Raw genomic sequence first — 20009 nt, forward strand, 5'->3', positions numbered from 1 at the left:
ACTGGCAGTGGGGGATCTCCAGTGACCGGGGCAGTCTTTCTGTCACTTACCATTAATGTCTCCAAGTCATTTCACTGGTCAGCATCCACAAGCTCTTTCAACTCACCCAGGGGGAGGAGGTGAAGCAGTGGGCACTGGCCAGTGCACTTTGTTTGGTGTCCCCTTCTGGCTTCCTTGTTAACCTCTGACCTTGCTCCCTTTCCTGTTTTCCATTTGTTTCCCAGAATTAGTTGATGTATCTCCAGGACTCCCCCTTGTTAAGGGAAGCTCATAATATTCCTTGAGTAGCCTAACCTATCTTTTGGCACATCGAACAGGCCTGTTTCTGACAGGAAGGGATCCCTAGTGAATGAGGGGCTGTCTTCCTGCCACTCCTGCTCACATCTCCAGGCAGTCTCACTGGTCAGCATCCACAGACTTCCTTGAGTCAGTCAAGGGGGCAGTGGGTGCTGGCTGATGCACTCTGCTCCATGTCCCCTTCTGGCTGCCTTGTTGTTAATCTGTGACCTGACTCCCTTCCCTCTTTTATGATTTGTCCCAAGCAATTAGTAGCTACATTCTTAATGACCTCCCTTTTTGAGGGAGGCTTATAGTTTTTCCTGGTGGGCATTGGCCCATGCTCCCTTGAACACAACAGAAAGGTCTGTCTCTGCCAGGGAGGGATCCCCGGTGACTCTAGGGATGGCTTCCTGTCACTCCTCTGCTTGCATCTCCACACTGAGTTTCACTGGTCGGCATCCATAGGCTTCCTTGACTTATTTGGGGGAGGCAGTGGGTACTGCTTGGTGTGCTCTGCTCAGTGTCCCCTTCCAGCTCAAGAACACCGCGTGTCCCCAGAGGCCCGGGGGGCACGGCAAGCTCCTGCAGGCACCAGCAGCACTCAGCAGCAGGAGCATGGCGGTAGTGCTGTTGGTGGCGGGGGCAGTGGCGAGCAGACGCCGTTGGCAGCATTGGCAGTGATCAGGGACTGCCCGCAGGCGCCGTTGGTAGCAAGAGGGGGTGAGCGGCAGTGTTGGCGGCACCTTTTTTCAGGGGGTGCACCCCCTACATGTCGACAGTGGAGCCTTTGTGACTTCGCTCCCTTTCCCATTTTCTTGGTCCAGTCTCAGTGGTCTCCCTTTTTAAGAGGGCCTTACAGTTTCTCTGGGCCTCGGTCCATGCTCACTTTGCAGAACAACAGGGCCAGTGTCTGGCTGCGGGGCCATGTTCCTGTCACTCTTCTGCCCATGGCTCCTGGTGGTTTCATGAGGCAGTGTCCACAGGGTCCTCAGACTCACCAAGAAGCATGGGGGGGAGGGGGTAGTGGGTGCTGGCTGGTGTGCTCTGCCAGGTGCCCCCTTTGGAGCACCCCTCTTTCACCTCCACTCCTGCCCAGTTTTGCATTAGTTGCCCCATGAACTCCGTGGGTGCGACCTCAGTGACCAACCAATCTTCCACTACCTGGAGGAGGGTTATGAAGAGGATGGAGCTAGACTGTTCTCAGTGGTGGCAGATGACAGAACAAGGAGCAAGGGTCTCAAGTTGCAGCAAGGGAAGGTTACTAGATATTAGGACAAACTCTCTCATGGGGAGGGTATTAAAACAGGGGCGCAGGTTCCCCAGAGAGGTGGTGGAATCTCCATCGTGGGAGCCTTGGCTGGGATGACGGAGTCGGGCTGGTCCTGCCCCGAGGTCTCTTCCCGCCTCATTCTCTAGCACCCCGCAATGCGGCGGGCAGCAGGACCCAGCACGCTCAGGTATCCACCCCCTCCCTGCCCCGCCCCCCGCTCGAGCCCTGGGTGGGGCCGCGAGGACCCCGAGAGAAGCCCCCGCCGGCAGGCTGGGTCCCGCCTGCGCCGCCGCCCCCGCCCTTGCGGCAGCCCTGCGCAGGCAGCGCGAAGCGGAACGGTCCTGCCGCACGGACCCGCTCGGGAGGTGCTCCGCCATCGCTCGGCGCCCGCTGCCGGAACGTCCCCGCCACGGATCCTCGGGCAGGCGATCGGCAGGGGGAGCCCCGGAAGGGTCCTTCCCCGGAAGGGTCCTTCCCCGGGGCGCGCAGGCCACGTGGCTGCTGGGAGGCCCACGTGGGCGCGCTGTGTCCTGGGCCGCCGGGCTGGGTAAGGAGGGGTAGGGGGCGCGGAGGGAGATTTCTGCTCCGGCCAGAGCGGGGTTTCGGTCTGCTTTTTTGTGCCACCCTGTCTCGTTTTAAGCAGGTGCCTGCTCTGTCCCTCCGCTGCTTGGATATAGCAGCATCTAGCACGGGGCTGGAAGCCTGGGGCCGGCGGCAAACCCTAGCAGAGCAATTGTGTCTTCATTGACTCTCACTCAGTGCTGCTTTTCACTGAAGGCTGTAGGTTGTAGCCGTGCTGTTCTGAGCATACAGGCAGACAAGGTTCTTTGGGTAGGGGTGGTATCTTTTATTAGACCGACTAAATGTGGGTATTGTATCTACTCAAAGATCCTTGTCTGCTTTTGACTTAAGTTGTTCCCTTGGAGCCTTGGTCCATGATTTGGATTCCCATAAAATAAGTTAATAATAATAAAGTTGCCTGGGTTCTGTAGTGTTACTTGAACAGCTTCAGTCAAAAGCAGACAGGGTTCTTTGGCTAGGTGGGATCTCTTTGATTAGGCCAACTACATTTAGCAAGTCTAATAAAAGAGAGCCCGTCTATCTAAAGAGCCTTGTCTGCTTTTTATTGAAGCTGTGCCTTGAGCACAGAGAGGTCTGGCGGCTTGGAATGGAGGTGTGGTGTCCTATAGATCTCAATAGCAGTCGGTCCTGAGTTGTGTGTGCGACTGCTGTTCAGGCATGAAGCAACTGTGACATTAGACTGATAGTTATTCTAGCTGGTCTTGGACATACCTTCTAAAAGTACTGCTAAGCCTAGTACTGATAACAAGGGCTGCACCCTGGTAGCAGCTGGCAACACCAGGCTTTACGTGCTTTACATCTTGGTAGACTGTAAAGTATTGAAACCTGAAATAACTTTTTGGAAAGTTGAAAAGAGTAAATGGAGTATTTGGGCAGCTACGCTCTTGAGAACCTTCAAAACCATCTCAAACATTCCTTTGCCCTGGCAGTGACTAGTTAGGTTGCTTATAGTCAGAAGCCACTCTCTACTCGCCAGTTAAAATTATCTCATTGTTTCTTAGGCAGACAAATTTCTTTGGGTAGAAGTGATATCTTTTACTAGACCAACTAAATTGCTGGAAAATTGTTCTTTGCAAGCTTTTGGGTACAAACGCCCTTTTCCAGGCATAGGGAGAATCTGCTGGTGTTATGTTCTCATTGTTTCTTTGCATTCACTTATTTTTGTCAGGTCATGTTTTGTGCTGTGTTAGGTTGAAAGCTCTTTGGGGGCAGAGGCTGTTGTTTTGGTTTTCATTTATATACCACCAGATGCAACTGAGTCTTGGTCCATGATTTGGATTACCATAAAATAAATGAATAATAAGAAAGTTTCATGACTTATGTAGTATTTCTTGAACAATACAGATAGAATCATTCAGCTTAGAGTTGCGTATTTGGAAGAAAGAAACTGCTGTCTTGGTATTTAAAGATAATAAATGTTACCTGTAAGACAGCATTTTGATCAGCTAGGTATTTATTAGTTGTCTATGCCTTTTCATTGTATACCTGGCTCTGAGTTGTTATAATAGGCTTGTTGATAAACAGTAAGCTTCTGTAAATTAATTTTGGAGGTAACACTCATTCTGAGAAATTGTCACATTGCTTCCTTAAAAACAAATCTACCCTTATGAGGTAGCGTTACACTGAGAGAGGCTAACAATTCCTGATGTAAAGATCTTGAACATCTTAAAAGCTTTTGACAGCTAATGTGCATAGAGTTGTCTGTTAAAATAAAGTACATCCTGAACTGAAATGTGCTCGTACAAGTCTGGCGTTAACTGACTTCTTTAAAAACTTTTCAGCCATTTTTACTAGCCATGCAGCGCAAGAGGGTTGACAATCGCATCCGTGTGCTAATTGAAAATGGAGTTGCTGAACGACACAGGACACTCTTTGTTTTGGTCGGAGACCATGGGAAGGATCAGGTAACTATATAAGCCCAGGAACAATTTTTTTTCAGTGGCCTTCTTGCTTTAATGTTGTTTGTACCTGAAAATATAACATTGCTAGCTTTGTTAGGAAGAGAATATATTTGAGACCAGTAGAGCTGAGGATTGCAGAAATGATCCAGTAAGTTGTTATATTTGCAGCAAAACTTAGATGCCAGTGCGCAAAATATGAAACTTTGCACCTAATATTTGCACAAAGTATAGAGGATTACTAAACGTAATGTTCATGTTAAGACAGTATGATGTCGAAACATAGGACAGTGTCAACACTGATTTAGAGGGCTTAAGCAAAGTATTATTTGCTATTTTTTAAAAGTGTGCAAACAATGAGACAGTCAGATGGACAAATTGGAAACTTTTTTAAAGGGGGAAAAAGACCTATTCCCTTCCAAAGCTAGCAAGAACATTTTTTTATTTAATCCTAATTGTGTATGCATTTTTTAAATGGAATTAACCGTAAAAGACCTGCAGCTTCCCCTACAAATTGTCATCGTGGGACTTAAGTCAGATACTGCTTAGTCACCTGGCTCTGGTCACCATGGTAGACTTTGACTGGAGTAATTTGAAGCATGAAATGGAGAAACTTCATTTCCTATATGCCTTTATAAAAAATCATCAAGGATTGTATGGAAATGCAGATGTTCTCTCCCATATTGAATGGTGCTGCCTCTGAAGTATTTTCAGTTTTTAAAAGACTGGGGGAAGCTATCTTTGTTTAAAAGGCTGCCTTTTTAATGGACAGTGCCCACTTGAAGGCCTGCTCTAAACTAAATTGTACTGCTTTACCCAACTGTCACATGTAACCCTCTTACCCTCTCTGCCTTTGTAGCGTGTGTGTTAAGTCATAGAGAGGTAGGGCTGGAGGGGGCCTCCAGAGGTCATCTAGTCCAACCCCCTCCCTGAGGCAGGATCATCCCTATCCAAACCATCATCTAAACTCTACATAAGACTACCTTCAACCCTGACACAACATAGACCTAACACCCTAACCTGCCACAGGTAAAGCAGGGGAACCATGGCAGCCAGTGTCCTGCTTCTATAAAATTTTGTCAGTACACGCTGAGGAGGTCCTGGGTAGAGGGTCATGCCTCCCACTACAGAGGAAGGCAAAAACCCCCACAGTCCATACCAGTTTGACCATGGGGTAAAATTTCTTCCTGACCCTAAATATGGCAATTGGTCTGACCCTGAGTGGAGGGGCAAGACTGTCTATCTGGCTGTGGTCCCAGCAGGAGAATTGGTGCACCCCAGCTGAAGTCCCCAGCCTTATTGTAGCCAACACCCAATGTCTCTGATGGGGCTTAAAAACACCCTGACACACATGGCAGAAAAAAGGCGAGGTGGTGGGGAGGAACAGGAGCAGGAGCAACAAGCAAAGCCCAGAAGCTTGAGAAATACCTCTGGTAGAAAATAGGCATGGGTATGTCTAGATCATCCCTGACCATGCCTGTCCAACCTCTTCTTGAACACCTCCAGTGATGGAGAATCCACAGCTTCCCTGGGTGGTCTGTTCCACTGCCTCACTGTTCTAACAGTGAAGAAGTTTTTCCGGATATCCAATCTAAACTTACTTTACTGCAACCTCAAGCAGTTGGTCTGTGTCCTCCTCTGTGCAGCAGAGAAAAAGAGAGAAAAAGTGCTTTCCCTCTTCTTGATGGCAACCCTTCAAGTATTTGAAGACTGCTATCATGCCCCCTCTTAAGTACCTTTTCTGCAAGCTGAACACGCCTAGCTCCTTCAGCCTTGCCAAGCCCTTGCCTTCCAAGTCCATGATTGTCTCTTGCCCACCTCTGGACCCTCTTTTAATTCCTCCATGTTCTTTTTAAAGCGTAGAGCCCAGAACTGTGCACACTACTCCAGATGAGGCCTAACCAGTGCCAAGTAGAGAGGTGCTGTCGCCTTCCTTGTTTTGCATCTAATGCTTCTGTTGATTCAGCCCAAAACTGCATTGGCCGTTTGTGCAGCTGCATCGCACTGCAGTTTAGTGTAATGTGTTCAGTGTAATGTAATTCTAAAATCTGATATTTTTCATCTGAGATCTAAAAATGTTTCAGGATGTTTGAATTCAGAACCAAAGGGAGCATATTTTTTCTCACTCGCTCCTAATCATCTCCTGTAAATACAACCTGTTAATGTGTCTTTGTTTTGGCAGGTGGTTATACTCCATCACATGTTATCTAAAGCAACTGTAAAAGCCAGACCCTCAGTCTTGTGGTGTTACAAAAAGGAGCTGGGCTTTAGCAGGTGAACCAAATACTGTTCTTTACTGTTTGGTGGGAGGCAAACTGCACTGGATGGTCTCAGGTCTATAAACTTTTTCCCAGTTGTATGCTGGTCATGCTGTGCCTTAATTTTTTTTAGCGAAACTAGATTAAATCCTAGACTGCAGAAGATTCAGTATAATGGAATCATCCATTTTAACATGAATAATGCAGCCAGAACGCAGCTTTGGGAACCAGGGGCTCCTGATTTCCAGCAGCGGCTTTAACACTGACTCCATGGTCTTAGGCCAGGCTCCATATCTCCCTGCATTTCCTTACTTATTTATGGCTTTGCTAATGAACAGACCTCAATAGAGAGCAGGCCCTAATGGCAGAAATTTCTGGGCTTACCGAGCTGTCTAAGATTTCAGTATTTGAATCTGAATCCATGTGCTCAGTACTGGTTCAAAATCAGAAGGGAACGTATTTTTCCTGAACAAACTCAGATCTGAATGGGGTTTTTTTGTTTGTTTTTTTTCTGCTGCTTGGAGATGGTATTTCATAGGACACATTAACAATGGGAGCATGTGTAATCCAGACTTTTTCCTTGATTTATATTTGAGCCTGAATTCATAACCTCCATATAAGTTGAACCCAGATCTGAACACCAGGTCCTCAGCTGTCTTTGCATTATTATTTCCAAATATTCCTATCTTGGTTTCTTCCAGCCATCGTAAGAAGAGAATGCGACAACTACAGAAGAAGATTAAAAGTGGAACTTTAAACCTAAAAGATGATGACCCTTTTGAGTTGTTTGTAGCAGCTACAAACATTCGCTACTGCTATTACAACGAAACCCACAAAATTCTTGGCAACACTTTTGGCATGTGTGTACTCCAGGTAACAAATTAATTTTTTTACCTTTTAAAATAACAAGGAGACTTCCCAAGAATACAGTTCTTATTCCAGTGGACCAGGTGCTACCCTTCCAGTACTTTAAACGCCTAAAGAGAAATATTTCTAATTTACATGCACTTCATTGAGGATGGCTGTAAGTGTTACCTACATACAGCTATGCAAGAAGTGGACTTGCTGATAAAATTCTGTTTGAAAGCAGAATAATGTGAATGTTGCATAAAGTTTGTCTTTGAGAATTAACTGTTTTAAGCGATTCTGTTCCTGGTAGTAGATGCCAGTTGGTTTCACAGAGTTGCAGTGACCCAGAAATTCTGCTTATTGCTATCTTCTACTCCTAGGATTTTGAGGCCTTAACTCCAAACCTGCTGGCTAGAACAGTTGAAACAGTGGAAGGGGGTGGAATAGTGGCAATTCTCCTGAGAACTATGAACTCACTGAAGCAGCTTTATACAATGACCATGGTATGTTTGATTCAGTATGTCTGGCTTATGTTAATGGAACCTTCTTTTTTCCTCAAACAGCTGGGATCCAGTGCATTTCTCTTAAGCTTATGTAATGTGTTGGGATCTTCATATAAGCCTTCTCTCCCACAACGTGCTTTTCTGTATTTTTATTTTTATGCCATTACATGTGCATTTACCATTAAGCAGTTCTGTTCAACTATGAATTTGAATTCCTTCTAAATAATAAAGGTTTCTTACTAAAAAAAAATTCAGTAACCCTTTTTTTTTCTGACCTCAGTGTTATATAACTTGTGCTATAAGTTGGCTAGGGCTGGTGTGCTGGGAAGAGTAAATGGTTATTGAGTTTTAAAAGGAATACATAGAATATGGAGAGTTTGCATTGCTGCAAGGGAAAGTTTTAGGTAGGGGTGCACCAATAAATATTTTTTTTTTTTTTTGGCTGTTATCAATGGCTGATTTATTAACCAGCCATATCTGCCGATATCAGTCTGATAGCCAATAATATATAGCCTGGCAGCTTGGAGACCAGCATCTGACTGGTAAGTCTGTGCAGGGAGGGAAAGGGTGTGAGGGGCAGATCAAGGTCCCTCCCCCCCCCCAGGTGATGGAGGGAGTGGGGCTGGAGCATGGATGGGGGCAGATGCTGCCCAGCCTGGGCAGGGTGGAACACAGGATAAAACTGTGGGGGCGGCCGGGGGAGTGTTGGCTCCTGCTGCTGTGCACATGCACAGGAAGGCATGGTGGGGCACGTGACCCCTGTATTTGTGTGTAGGGCTAGGGTGGGCTGTCAACTGCAGGCTCAGGGCCGGGGCTGCGCTGGCCTCTTCCCACAGTGGGGCTGGGCCGGGGCTGTGCTCAGGGCAGCAGGGGTGGGAGAGAGGGTTACTGGGGGTGGGGGGGTCCTATGGTGAATTTTGGGGTGGCTATAGCCCACCCCATAGACCCCTTTCCCAGTGTCACTGCCTGCCCTGACCCAATCTCCCTACCAGGAAGAGGCCAGTGTAGCCCCTGGCCCTGAGGCCACAGCAGGCAGCCCACCCTTGCTCCACACACGGATTCGGGGGGCATGTGCCCCCCATGCCTCTCCCAGGGGTGTATGCGGTGGCAGGAGCCGTGGCTGCACGCATACACACAGCATTTATCGGTGACGTTATTGGCTACACTGGCTAAAAAAAGTCAGTTGCCGATAGTGTCCATTTTCCTGTTATAGGTACCTATTCAATTTGGACCAATATATTAGTGCACCTCTAGTTCTGGGTCTCGAGTACAGGAAGGGATGGCGCAGACAGGAGAAGGGAACTGAGGGAGAGTCAGTGGTCCCTGTGAATAATATTCATGCCAACTATGCTGCAAGGTTTGAATGTGCTGCAATGCCTTCACATTGAGAAGGAAGCCTTGAGAGGCTTTAAATATGCTCTTTGCTTTGCTTTTTCAGGATGTACATTCCCGCTACAGAACAGAGGCACACCAGGATGTAGTAGGAAGGTTTAATGAGAGGTGGGTTACTAACAGTTTGAAAACCTTCACTGATGAGTCTGTATGTGGAAGAAAGGCTTCCAATAATGTTTGACTTAAGCTTGGTGCCGTGTGTTCTGCTAAAATATTAACACATTTGAATCATGTTTCTGCACAGCCTTGGCAAGATGTTACGTACTGTAGTAAAACTGGCTAGTTTTTGTGGTGGAGAAATCATGTAGATAAAACTCATGCATGCTGTATGTGGGGCATTGTGAAGTCACTTGGGTAAATGCTTCTGAAGTGTTTTGAAGTCATTGGTTGAAGGACCCTGTAGATGTACAAATATTAGAGTGATGTTTCCCCAGACTAATGTTGGGTTGATAAGAATTGGATGTTAATGGCTCAGATCATGAAACTTCCGGCATTCAGCTCCCTGTTGTGGCATCAGATCAGTTCCTTGTAATGCAGACTTCTTCTGGGCTGTGTGAACTTCGTTGCTCTTATGGTACATACTGGCTTTCTCCATGGGAAGAATGTAGCCAGAAAATGGTGGTTGTGTAGTCTAGTGGGTGAAGCAGAACAAAGGACCAGCTGTAGCTAGACTCTTCAGTGGTGGGTGCATAAAAACCAAAAAAAGGCCCTCTTGGCTTCAAGGCTTGTCAAATGTAAGTAGGCATTTTGAAATTAATGATCAGAAATCACTGTGAGGCTTTTTGGAAATCAGTTTATAATTTGGTAGTTGCAGCTTGAAGGAGAGGAGACCTCTCTTTGGAGGAATCATAGAATGTGGATATATCTGCTTCATAGAACAGCTTAGCGATACTAAGTATATGTATGCTGAGTCAATGACCCTGGGACAGAGCCAAGCTGTAAAACTGGGAACAAGCATTTCTCCCCTTCATTCCCCACCCCCAGTGCTATTCCATCTGGAAGGGAGTCAGGATATGTAAGTTATCCTCGTGCTTTGGTGTCATCAGTGCTGTTACTGAATTGGCTTTGTTTGATTGTGCAGGTTCCTTCTGTCTCTGGCTTCTTGCAAGAACTGCATAGTAATTGATGATCAGCTCAATATCCTGCCGGTCTCTAGTCACATAGCAAACATAATGCCTGTGCCACCACAATCTCAAGTAAGTGCATCTTGCCTATTTGCACCTGTTCTTGGGAAAGAATGTTTGCTGTTCTTAAAGTTGGATAAAGATGAGCATTAAGAGAGAAGAAGCCAAATTCAAATGGTGGTCTCTTGGATTCAGCTGTTTGTATCTGGCAAGAGTTACCCATTTGGATTCTGTAGGAGGTGATGCAAGTAATTCCGCTGGGTGGGCTGCTCTTTGAAAAAATCGTGCACTGGAAAAACCACTATAGGAAGTATTGTGCTGCTGTTAGTGCTTTCAGTCTGAAGAACTGTGGATTCGTTCTGACAGCTAAGCATCTTTTGGTGTGCTTTTCAAAAGCATGATGGGTTAGTTCACAGACTGAAATACTCCTGGATAGTATAACTGTATTCTGCTGACCAGAGTTCATGGCAGCATGCTGGATGTTTTTGCTTAGTGTCTGTCTTAAACAGGGCAGTCCAGTATTGCTGCTATGCCCTTGCTGCATTTCACTGATGAATAATGCATCTCTGTATAATCTGCAGTTCTTGGGATCCTGTGAAATGGACAGCACTTTAAGTATGGACATTGCTGTTGACACCTCAAGTGAGTTGTTGGTTGGGTTCCAAGAAGTTTGATCCATGGGATTAAGTGATACCATAATGCTGGCGAATATGCCAAGCTGCAGGAATTGCTTCTCTTGTTCTTTATCTTTAACAGTGAAGTTTGCAGGGCCAGCATTGCCTCAGTGACAATGTCACTGCCCTGTGCTCTGTATAAATGAGTGTCCAGCATAACTGGCTTGACTTTTTGTCTCTTGGTTCCTTTTCCATGTTTGGAAATAGCTTTACTTTATCTTGCCTGCTTGCCAATTCTATTAAGTTGGTCATGCTCTTACTTACACCAGTAGTTGTGCTGTTGCAATCATAGAAAATTAGGGCTTGAAGGGACCTGAGGAGGTCATCTAGTCCAAACCCTGCTCAGAGCAGGACCAACCCCAACTAGATCATCCCAGCCAAGGCTTTGTCTAGTTGGGTCTTAAGAACCTCCAAGGATGGAGAGTCCACAACCTCTCTGGGTAACCTGTTTGAGTGCTTCACTACCCTCCCAGTGAGGAAGTTTTTCCTAATATCTAATATAAATTTCCCTTGCTGCAACTTGAGACAGTTGCTCCTTGTTTTGTCATCTGCCACCACTAAGCTCCATCCTCTTTGTTATTAAATCCTCCCTCAATCTTCTCTTCTCTAGACTAAATAAGCCCAGTTCCCTCAGCTTCTCCGCACAAGTCATGTTCCTCAGCCCTCTAACCATTTTCGTTCTCTACCCAACCGTCTAACCATTTTTGTTCCAAGCAGTGGTTCTGCCTTCAGTGCACCTGAAGTTATGCTGTGAGTTGGAGATTAAAGGATTGAAGGCACATATTGAAATGGGTGTGGTGTCTGAGATATTCAGAAACAACCAGGAAATATAGATGCATTTCCTATTTAAGGCTTAGTGTGAATTGTGTATGCAAATGCACTCAGCTTTGAAAAATCTCAACTTCAGTGGGAACAAGAAAATGTAGCTACAGAAAGAGGTGATTATGTCACTGAAAACAGTGCCTCTGCCTCTGTAATTGAGTATTGTTGACCGTGCAGATGTCTCAACAGTGGGTGATTCCTACATCCTTTGAATTGCAGTATCTAATCATGGGAGGTGGAGCAGGAGGGGGCTGAGAGTTTTAGCTTTGAATTTCCTTGCATATTGCAGCCTAATATAATGGTTTGACTTGCTTTTATAATTGGGCTTGCTGCATCAATAGCAAGATTTACTGTTTTGTGGAGTTGTTGACCTCAATAGCTCAGAGGTGTGATAAGTTTCTTTAACAGGGGGAGAGAAAGATAATATGCAGTTTCCTAAAGAAGTGCCACAGTAATTGTGTATGTAGACGGGCACCCAAGAGAAATTAAGATTTAATAGCAACTTGCCTGCAAGACAGAAATGGTAGCATATGTTCTGAACAGTAAACATTACAAGGTGTAGCCAGGAAGAGATCTCCCGAGTTGGATGCTCTATCCTAGATCGTGGGAAACGTGCCTTCCTCAAGCAAGGCAGTAACTCTTGTAAGGACCTGTGCTTGAATGCTAGGCAAATAGTTATTGGCAGTAGGGGAACTCTGTGCAATATGATTGCCTATTTTGTTTCCTATTTGAGTAGTAAGCAGTAGATGATTGATTAGTACTGAATCCATTTCCCCAGTACCATATATATGCATGAAATGAAGGGAGTCAGGATAATTAAGTTACCCTCATGCTATACAGGGTGAAATGTTTTTGTGTGCATCAGCTAGCAGCAGTCACTTTCTTTGCACAAGCACCTTTGAAGATTAGGTGTACACCATTTAGAGGAGCACTGATAAAGACTTTTTTGTCTGATACCAATGGCTGATTTATTAACCAGCCATATCGGCCAATACCGATCTGATAGCTGAGATGCAGCCCAGGAGCTTAGAGAGCAGCATCCAGCTGGTAAGACTGGAGTGGGGGAAGTGGTGTGGGGGGGGAACAGATCAAGGCCCCTGCGGTGAGGGAGGCAGGGGCAGATGTTGCCGGGGCAGGGCACGGGACAAAGCAGTGTGTGGGGGGGAGGGAGCATCTCGGGCATGTGGGGCATATGCCCCCTGGATTTGTGCATAGGGTGAGGACAGGCTGCCTGCTGTAGGCTTGGGGCCTGGGACTGCGCCGGCCTCTTCCTGATGTGGGGGGCTGGGGCTGCAGGCGGGAGTGGGGTGGGCAGCGGCAGCACTGGTGAGGGAGCTATGGGGTGGGCTATAGCCCCTGTCCCAGCACTGTCACCGCTGCCTGCCCTGATTGCAGCTCCAGCTGAGCCCCTGTGCCAGGAAGAGACCGGGGCAGCCCTTGGCCCCAAGCCCACAGCGGGCAGCTCGCCTTTGCCCTGCACACAAATCCAGGGGGCACATGCCCCCCATGCCTCTCCCAGGGGTGCGGGAGCCGACTCCTGGACAAGCCACTTGCAGCTCCATACTATGACCCACCTCACCCCGGCTGGGCAGCTCCTGCTCCTGCCTCAGGTCCTGCCTCTTCCCCATTCTGTCCCTCAGCATGGGGTCCTCAATCTGTGCCCCCATGCCCCTTCCCCCGCAACATGCCTTCCCCCCTCCCCCCCCATAGACTTACCAGCGAGACACTGCTTTCCAAGCTCCCAAGATGCATTTCTGTCCACATGCATACTGCATCTGCGCACATGCACATGGCATATGACATCAGTGACATTATCGGGCACATCGGCCAAAAAAAAGCCAATTGCCAATAATGTCAATTTTTGCTCTTATTGGTGCCAATATGATATGGCACAATATATCAGTGTACCTCTAACACCATTAGTTGTCCTTTCATTATTCAGATTTCTTGTGAAACAGTTTCAGAGTATGATCAGATAATGCTAAATGTCTGACTTTTGGATTAGAGCAGGGGCTGGAAAATCAGGACCCTGAATCCCATTCCTGATGCCTGGCAGATTGCTTCACCTCTATCCTTATTTCAGTTTTCCTCTCTCAAATATGCAGTGTTTATCACTTCATGAGGTATCGTCTGGCTTGACTAGTATTTGTGAAGTGGGTGGCAGTATTTTGTATTCTGAGTAAAGTAGAATGCTAAGGATTTACAACCTCTTGCACTAACCCAGTTGTGTCTAGGGGCAAACTGTCTATTGTTTGGTGTGCCCTCCAGACTGCAATAATACGTAGTGGTCTGGGTTGGTCTAAAATGCGGTGTCAGCATGATTCTTTACGTGCCTTGGTAGGTATGCCTTACTTGCAGTTTTACTTTCCTGTAATCTGTAGTTTATTTTTCTTTCAGTAGTCTAAAGATGTCTTTAAAAAATATGCTTCCATGACGCAGATATGGCCATAATATCACCTTCCAGGTTAATACATTAGTATTAGTTTTCTGTAACCTAGAAGTGAGGATGGAAAATGTTCTAAGTACAGAGGTGACAGGCTCCCCATCCCTTATTTGTCCCTTATTTTGACAGATGGAAGACCCAAATTTGTATTTATCGTATACAAATCTGAATCCTGTGCCATTGATTCAGTTTGCAATAGCACTTCCTTTCAGTTTTCTTTACCTGGCAGAGAAATGCATGATGCCTGGAGAAGGCGCAAGTATGTTGACTAGGTCCTTATTAATCTTATTGTGATAATATCTCTTTCTCTCAGGAGGATAGCCTCAGCCCTCAGGAGCTGGAGCTGAGGGAGTTGAAGGACAACTTGCAGGATACCCAACCTGTTGGCGTGCTGGTCGAGAGCTGTAAAACTCTGGATCAGGTGAGCACGTAGTTAAATTGGGGGTGCTGTGGTGACAGATGCACATCATTCACTGGTGATTTTTAAAAGCCTGTGCACCACTGCTGCCTCCAACAGGAGATAAGGTCTGTCTTGGGCTGCCTGACTTGAGAGCCCTGGGAAGCCATTTCAAGTGATTTTATTAATGGAAGGAAGAATTAGATGGCGAGAGGCAGGAAATTTGTGCGAGCAAGTCCACATGAAGGACTGACATGGAGGGAATGGCTCAGTGCCCTTTAAGCGTTAGGTGTTCCAGTAGCTTGGCAATTCAGACAGAAGTTTGACTGACTGATCTTCCTTATAGGATGGAAAAAGAGGACTTGCTAAATGCAAGACCCACATACAATAATTCAGATGACAGGTCCAGGTTACCAAGGCTTGTTTGAGCAAGGCTTTGTTCTAATGCCAAAGCCTTTCTGCTCCCTTTGTTATGCAGAGCTCTCGGTGCAGATGGTTGACTCTGAGAAGTAGCTCTGCATACTCATTTCATAGGCTTGTTGAGTTAAAACAGGGCACTTCTTTGGCCCATCTAAACAGAAAGTAGCTTATGTGGACTACTTCCTTGGCATGTCCTTTTCACGGCTTTTGTCAGGAAGTGAGCATTAGTGGGTAGAATTGAGCCTGGGACTTGCAACTCTTCCTCTTGCCCTGCTGTATGTCTTTGCGGTTGTATGACCTGCTCTGTTACTCCCTAAACCTTGCCGTGGCTCTGTACAACAGCATCTGTACAATGGGTCAAATGTCACACTACCTCATGGTGGTGTTGGGCACATGCATAGGAGTTATGTATCTAATTGTCATTTATTCCTTTGAAAATCTTCCTCTGCAAAATTTCTTGAAGTTATGTAGTAAAAGGTCTTGTAGTAGTATCCAATATCACCATTGTTATTGTACTCTGTCCTGCCCTGGCCCTGCCCAGGGTTCTGGTAAGCTCAGTGTCAGGCAGCAAAACTAAGTTGTTTGGCTGTTTTCAGCCTCTGCCACTCATTCCTTACTTTCCTACATCCAAAAAAGGAGTAGGCCACTAGCAATAAAATGATTCTGCACATGGCTTTAATACTGTGATAGACCCAACTTCTGTGTGTGCTTCTGGTTCCACAGGCAAAAGCAGTTTTGAAATTTATTGAAGCCATTTCTGAGAAGACCCTGAGGAGCACTGTGGCCTTAACTGCTGCCCGGGGGCGTGGTAAATCTGCTGCCTTGGGATTGGCTATAGGTGGAGCTGTGGCCTTTGGGTGAGTTTCGCTTCTAGCTTTCCAGGCTTTATTTGTAACTGTCAACTGTAAGGAGGCTGTGAAGGGTTTATGGTGTTTAGTCCCTTCCAGTCCTATGTCCCTCTTCCTGTGGAGGCTTTTTATTTATTTTGATGCATGTTTATGCTGACTTCCGAATTTTTGTAATGTCATAGTGTAACAGAAAATGCTAAATCTTTAAAATGTAGAATAACTTCATATTAAAAAAAAATTGAGTAAGTAACAAGAATTTAGCAATTACCACATTTACCCAAATCCAAGATGACTTTGAAGCTAAGATGACCTTGGATTCTGTACATGGAAAATTAAAAACTCTAAATCTAATTACTGAAGGATTGTCTTAAATTCATACTCCTTCCCCACTCCCCCCAGTGCTGGGACAGGAAAGCAATGGCAGGGGAGCAAGTGGCTTGACCATACCATGCCTCCCCTTGCTCTCCCACGCCTGCGTTCCTGCTTCCTACCCTGGCACCTGCCCCCCACCCTTTTCCACTCCCTTGTGCTGCTATCCCCAACTGATCTAGGTTCAAGTGGAGCTCCAGGTCCATCCTGCAGGGAATCCCCTTGTCTTTCCCTGTGGCTAGGAGCAGGCACTGAAAGGAGGAGCTTGCACACTGCTGTTGCTATCCCTGCCTGAGCTGAGTCACCTGCAGAGCTGCTCCATGCAGTGCAGGGTAAGAGTGGATCAAGAGCAGCTCTGGGGCTCCCCCTGCACCCATATTAGGTAGGGACACCAGTGTTCCCCACAGTTCCTGTCCGGAGTAGTCCCATACTTGATTCTAAGACGAGGCATTATCTCCCCTATGTTGTGGGGGGAAAGAGAGTGCTCATCTTGGAATCGAGTAAATATGGTCATCCTGTAGTAGATCCAATGGCCAGTATTAGCTGAGGATAACAGTGGGTGCATGTACACATGCAGTTAATGTGCCTGAATTTGATGTACAGTAAATTCAAGTATATTAAACTGTTCCTAGGTACACATCTACACATGTACCTGTATTGGCAGCAAATTGAGCCCAACAGGTGTAGCCTAGTCCAGGATTGCTCCTGCCCTGTTGTGCCCCCCTGCAGCAGCCAAGGGGAGCTCCAGGCTCCCCTAGGTGCCAGTCCCAGGCTGGCAGGGGCACAGGGGTCAGCTTTGGGGAATGGACGGGAGCTGTCCTGGCTCCAGGCTGTCAGACCTCTCCCAGGAGAAACCATGAGTGTATGGATGTTCAGGGTTTTTCTCCAAAAACGAAAACGGCCATTCTGGGAGACAAATAACGTGGAAGGAACCAGGGTTAAATGACTCCTATGAGAGTTTCTCCTGAGAGAGTGAATGTCTGTATACTTTTCTGAGAGAAGATACAGCATAGTCTTCCAGCATCCCAGGATGCTTTGCTGATCAGGGCTGCCCTTTGCATTGCTGCTGTTCTGTCTCTGGCTGGACTGGGGGAGTCTGCAGAGCATGTTGAGATGTGTGCACTGGGCCCCTTGGCTGCACAACACTGCATGTTCTCTGGGGTTCAGCATTCAAATGTCTATTCAGGTGTCTTCAGGTATGTTTTTCTACCAGGAGAACACATTTGGGAGAATTATCCCAGGTCATTTGAAGTGTGTGCACAGCCTACATGTTTGCAGAATCCAAATTCAAGTAGGAAGACAGTATACCTATTATTTGATATTGTGTCCAGAAAACGGAGGGCTCAAAGTTCCAGTTAACATTTTTGGGCTGGTACATATAGGATGTCGTGGGAGGGCCTTCAAGGGAAATTCCACAGGAAAACTTCTTTGTAGGATTACTGCTTGTAGGCAACTTGGGGCTAGTGATTGTTGAATGTGAAAATAAGTTTGGGGTGCTGAATGTTGTGGTATAGTAGTGTCTACAGTAGAAGTGTCTTGTCTTTAATTAGAGGGGTGGGTCAACTTAATTGTTGCTTTCTATCACACTTGCAAATCTGCCTTTCATAAACTGTTCTTGGTATAATACATTTTATATAATTTTAGATATACTTTCTCTATAAAGACCATATATCCTGCAATGTTTAACATGCTATGTATGGTATATAGGAAGCTATTCATGTTTCTTCCTATGGAGGGGTTTAAAGCCATGTTTGCTTTCCTTTCCAGGTACTCTAATATCTTTGTCACGTCTCCTAGTCCAGATAACCTTCACACACTGTTTGAGTTTGTGTTTAAAGGCTTTGATGCACTGCGGTACCAGGTGAGGAGGGCAGATTATTTATTGCAAGAATAGCATCACTTTTCAGTAGAGATTTAGAATTGGATCTGTAATTTGGGTATTACGTGGCTATCTAGAGGTGATGCTTTTTAGCTTTGGGATGTTTGTTCCTAAGAATCTTTTATTATACTCTGTAGAGATCTGTAGGGTATCACTGTGACCTGATGTTTTACATTTAACATTTGTAAATCTCAGAAATTAGATTTCTTGGTGTGTGAAAATAGATCCTGATTTTACCACAAGCTTTCCAATTGTGGGCCCTCTGTTTCAGACTGAGATCTTCATTACAGATTTATACACAGGCTCATGATTTGTGACAGATTCTGAATTGGAAAGGTTTATAAATATGAATGGGCAAGGTGTGCATGGAGGGGGAATGCAACACTTCCCTGGCCTCTCCCACCCCGCTTTGCTGACTTGTTGTTCTGTTGCCTCATGGCAGTTCATGTTATGTCTTTTTCAGGAACATTTGGACTATGAAATTATTCAGTCTTTGAACCCCGAGTTTAACAAAGCAGTTGTCAGAGTGAATGTGTTCAAGGAACACAGACAGACCATCCAGGTAATTAGTCTCCCGTCTTTGTTTCTTGCTTGTGGCCTTGGGCATTATGCTACAGTACCAGCGTTTTAATCTTAAGTGTGTTCGTTCTACCTAAAGCGTAACAGTATTACTCATCACTGTCCGTACAAGGAATTTTTACCTTTAGACTAGTGTTTTCCTGATCAGTAGCTTCCACAAAAGAAATTTGCCAGTTTCTATGGAGGTCCTGTCTGTTGAGGACCCTTAGCTGGGTCTTGCATGTCGTTTTTCTTTCTCTTGGGCACAAATGTCCAGATAAAGGTCATGAAGGAGAACGGATTTATAGCAGTCAAGAAAAATAAAGGAAAATTAATCTGATGTAGTCAGGCATGCACTTGATTTACTTCGATGAAACCTTCTCAGCCACTCTCTGACAGTGTTTGTACTCCATTTCCCTTTAAACAAAGACAGGGACTTTGGAAGATAACTGCTCATGTAGGGCTGCAACTCTCTATCTTTTTGGAGTTGCCTCAGTTCCCAGACAGCTGCTGGGTCAGCGATTACCTTCAGTAAAATGCTGCTTCGCTCCTTGCAGTACATACACCCTGCTGATGCCGTGAAACTGGGCCAGGCTGAACTCGTGGTGATTGATGAAGCTGCTGCCATCCCCCTCCCTCTGGTAAAAAACCTGCTGGGCCCTTACCTCATTTTCATGGCTTCCACGATTAATGGGTAAGAGATTCATGGGGAGACTCCTTGTCGTTACCTGCTTGTGTAACTCCTTCTTATGCCTGATGGCCCCTTTTGAAACTGTCACTTTAATTCTCTTTCATGTATCATTTATTGGTATGGACTTGCATATATTGTCTGTGTCTGGCATGCGGAAATGCTCTGTCCTGTCCTTGCTCAAGGAGCATATATAAGAGAAATGCTGAAACCTTTTTCAAGGGAGGGCATATATGCTGCTGGTGGAGAACTGCAGTCTTCCTTTGCTGTAGGGGAGGACTGACCTTTCCAGCACAGGCTATTACCGTCTGCCTGCCAGAAGTCCCCCTCTCTTTCTTCTGGGCACTGTACCCTCCCTTCCTGCTGAGCTACGGGCACTGCTGTAGAAAAGCTGCTCTCTTGCTCTGCCAATGTCTGCCCTTCAGTAGTGGGTGAGGTGGTTTGTGCGGGCATAAAGGAAAGTCCTTGAGCAATCATCAGTACTCTAACATTATACAACTGTCTGTCTGTCTGTCTGTCATGCTTTATTTGCACTCTGGTCAGCTGACTGAAACAACCAATCAGAGTGCAAATACAGTGTTGGGACAGGAGGTGGCAGCACAGCGGAGCGCTGCCACGATGGCAGGGACACGGGACGGAGGCGGTGCCAGCAGCAACCGGCAGGGCCAGCAGTCCTGCTCCCTGCAGGCAGCAATGATGGGGTGGGGCAAGGCCACCAGAGTTGGCCTTGCCCTTCCCCATCCCCCCCTTGCTCCT

At 46.2% G+C, this 20009-nt stretch overlaps 1 protein-coding gene across 2 annotated transcripts in view; it reads left to right on the forward strand.

Moving 5' to 3' along the window:
- Window positions 1–1982: 1982 nt before the first annotated feature.
- NAT10 (N-acetyltransferase 10) overlaps window positions 1983–20009 on the forward strand; it is a 36005-nt gene continuing 17978 nt past the window's right edge. Inside the window, exons 1-12 of one of the 2 annotated variants that reach the window (XM_006259970.4) lie at window positions 1983–2096; window positions 3913–4035; window positions 6212–6303; window positions 6989–7160; window positions 7517–7639; window positions 9078–9139; window positions 10113–10227; window positions 14408–14515; window positions 15635–15768; window positions 17896–17989; window positions 18471–18569; window positions 19123–19259. In XM_006259970.4, the coding sequence (XP_006260032.1) occupies window positions 3928–4035; window positions 6212–6303; window positions 6989–7160; window positions 7517–7639; window positions 9078–9139; window positions 10113–10227; window positions 14408–14515; window positions 15635–15768; window positions 17896–17989; window positions 18471–18569; window positions 19123–19259 (1244 nt within the window). In that variant the 5' untranslated portion in view covers window positions 1983–2096; window positions 3913–3927. Of the gene's footprint in view, window positions 2097–2172; window positions 2193–3912; window positions 4036–6211; window positions 6304–6988; window positions 7161–7516; window positions 7640–9077; window positions 9140–10112; window positions 10228–14407; window positions 14516–15634; window positions 15769–17895; window positions 17990–18470; window positions 18570–19122; window positions 19260–20009 lie in introns of those variants that run through there. The other variant, XM_059722756.1, reaches the window with a different exon arrangement.

The sequence above is a fragment of the Alligator mississippiensis genome, chromosome 2 (genome assembly GCF_030867095.1).
Source record: "Alligator mississippiensis isolate rAllMis1 chromosome 2, rAllMis1, whole genome shotgun sequence".
Taxonomy (NCBI): Eukaryota; Metazoa; Chordata; order Crocodylia; family Alligatoridae; genus Alligator; species Alligator mississippiensis.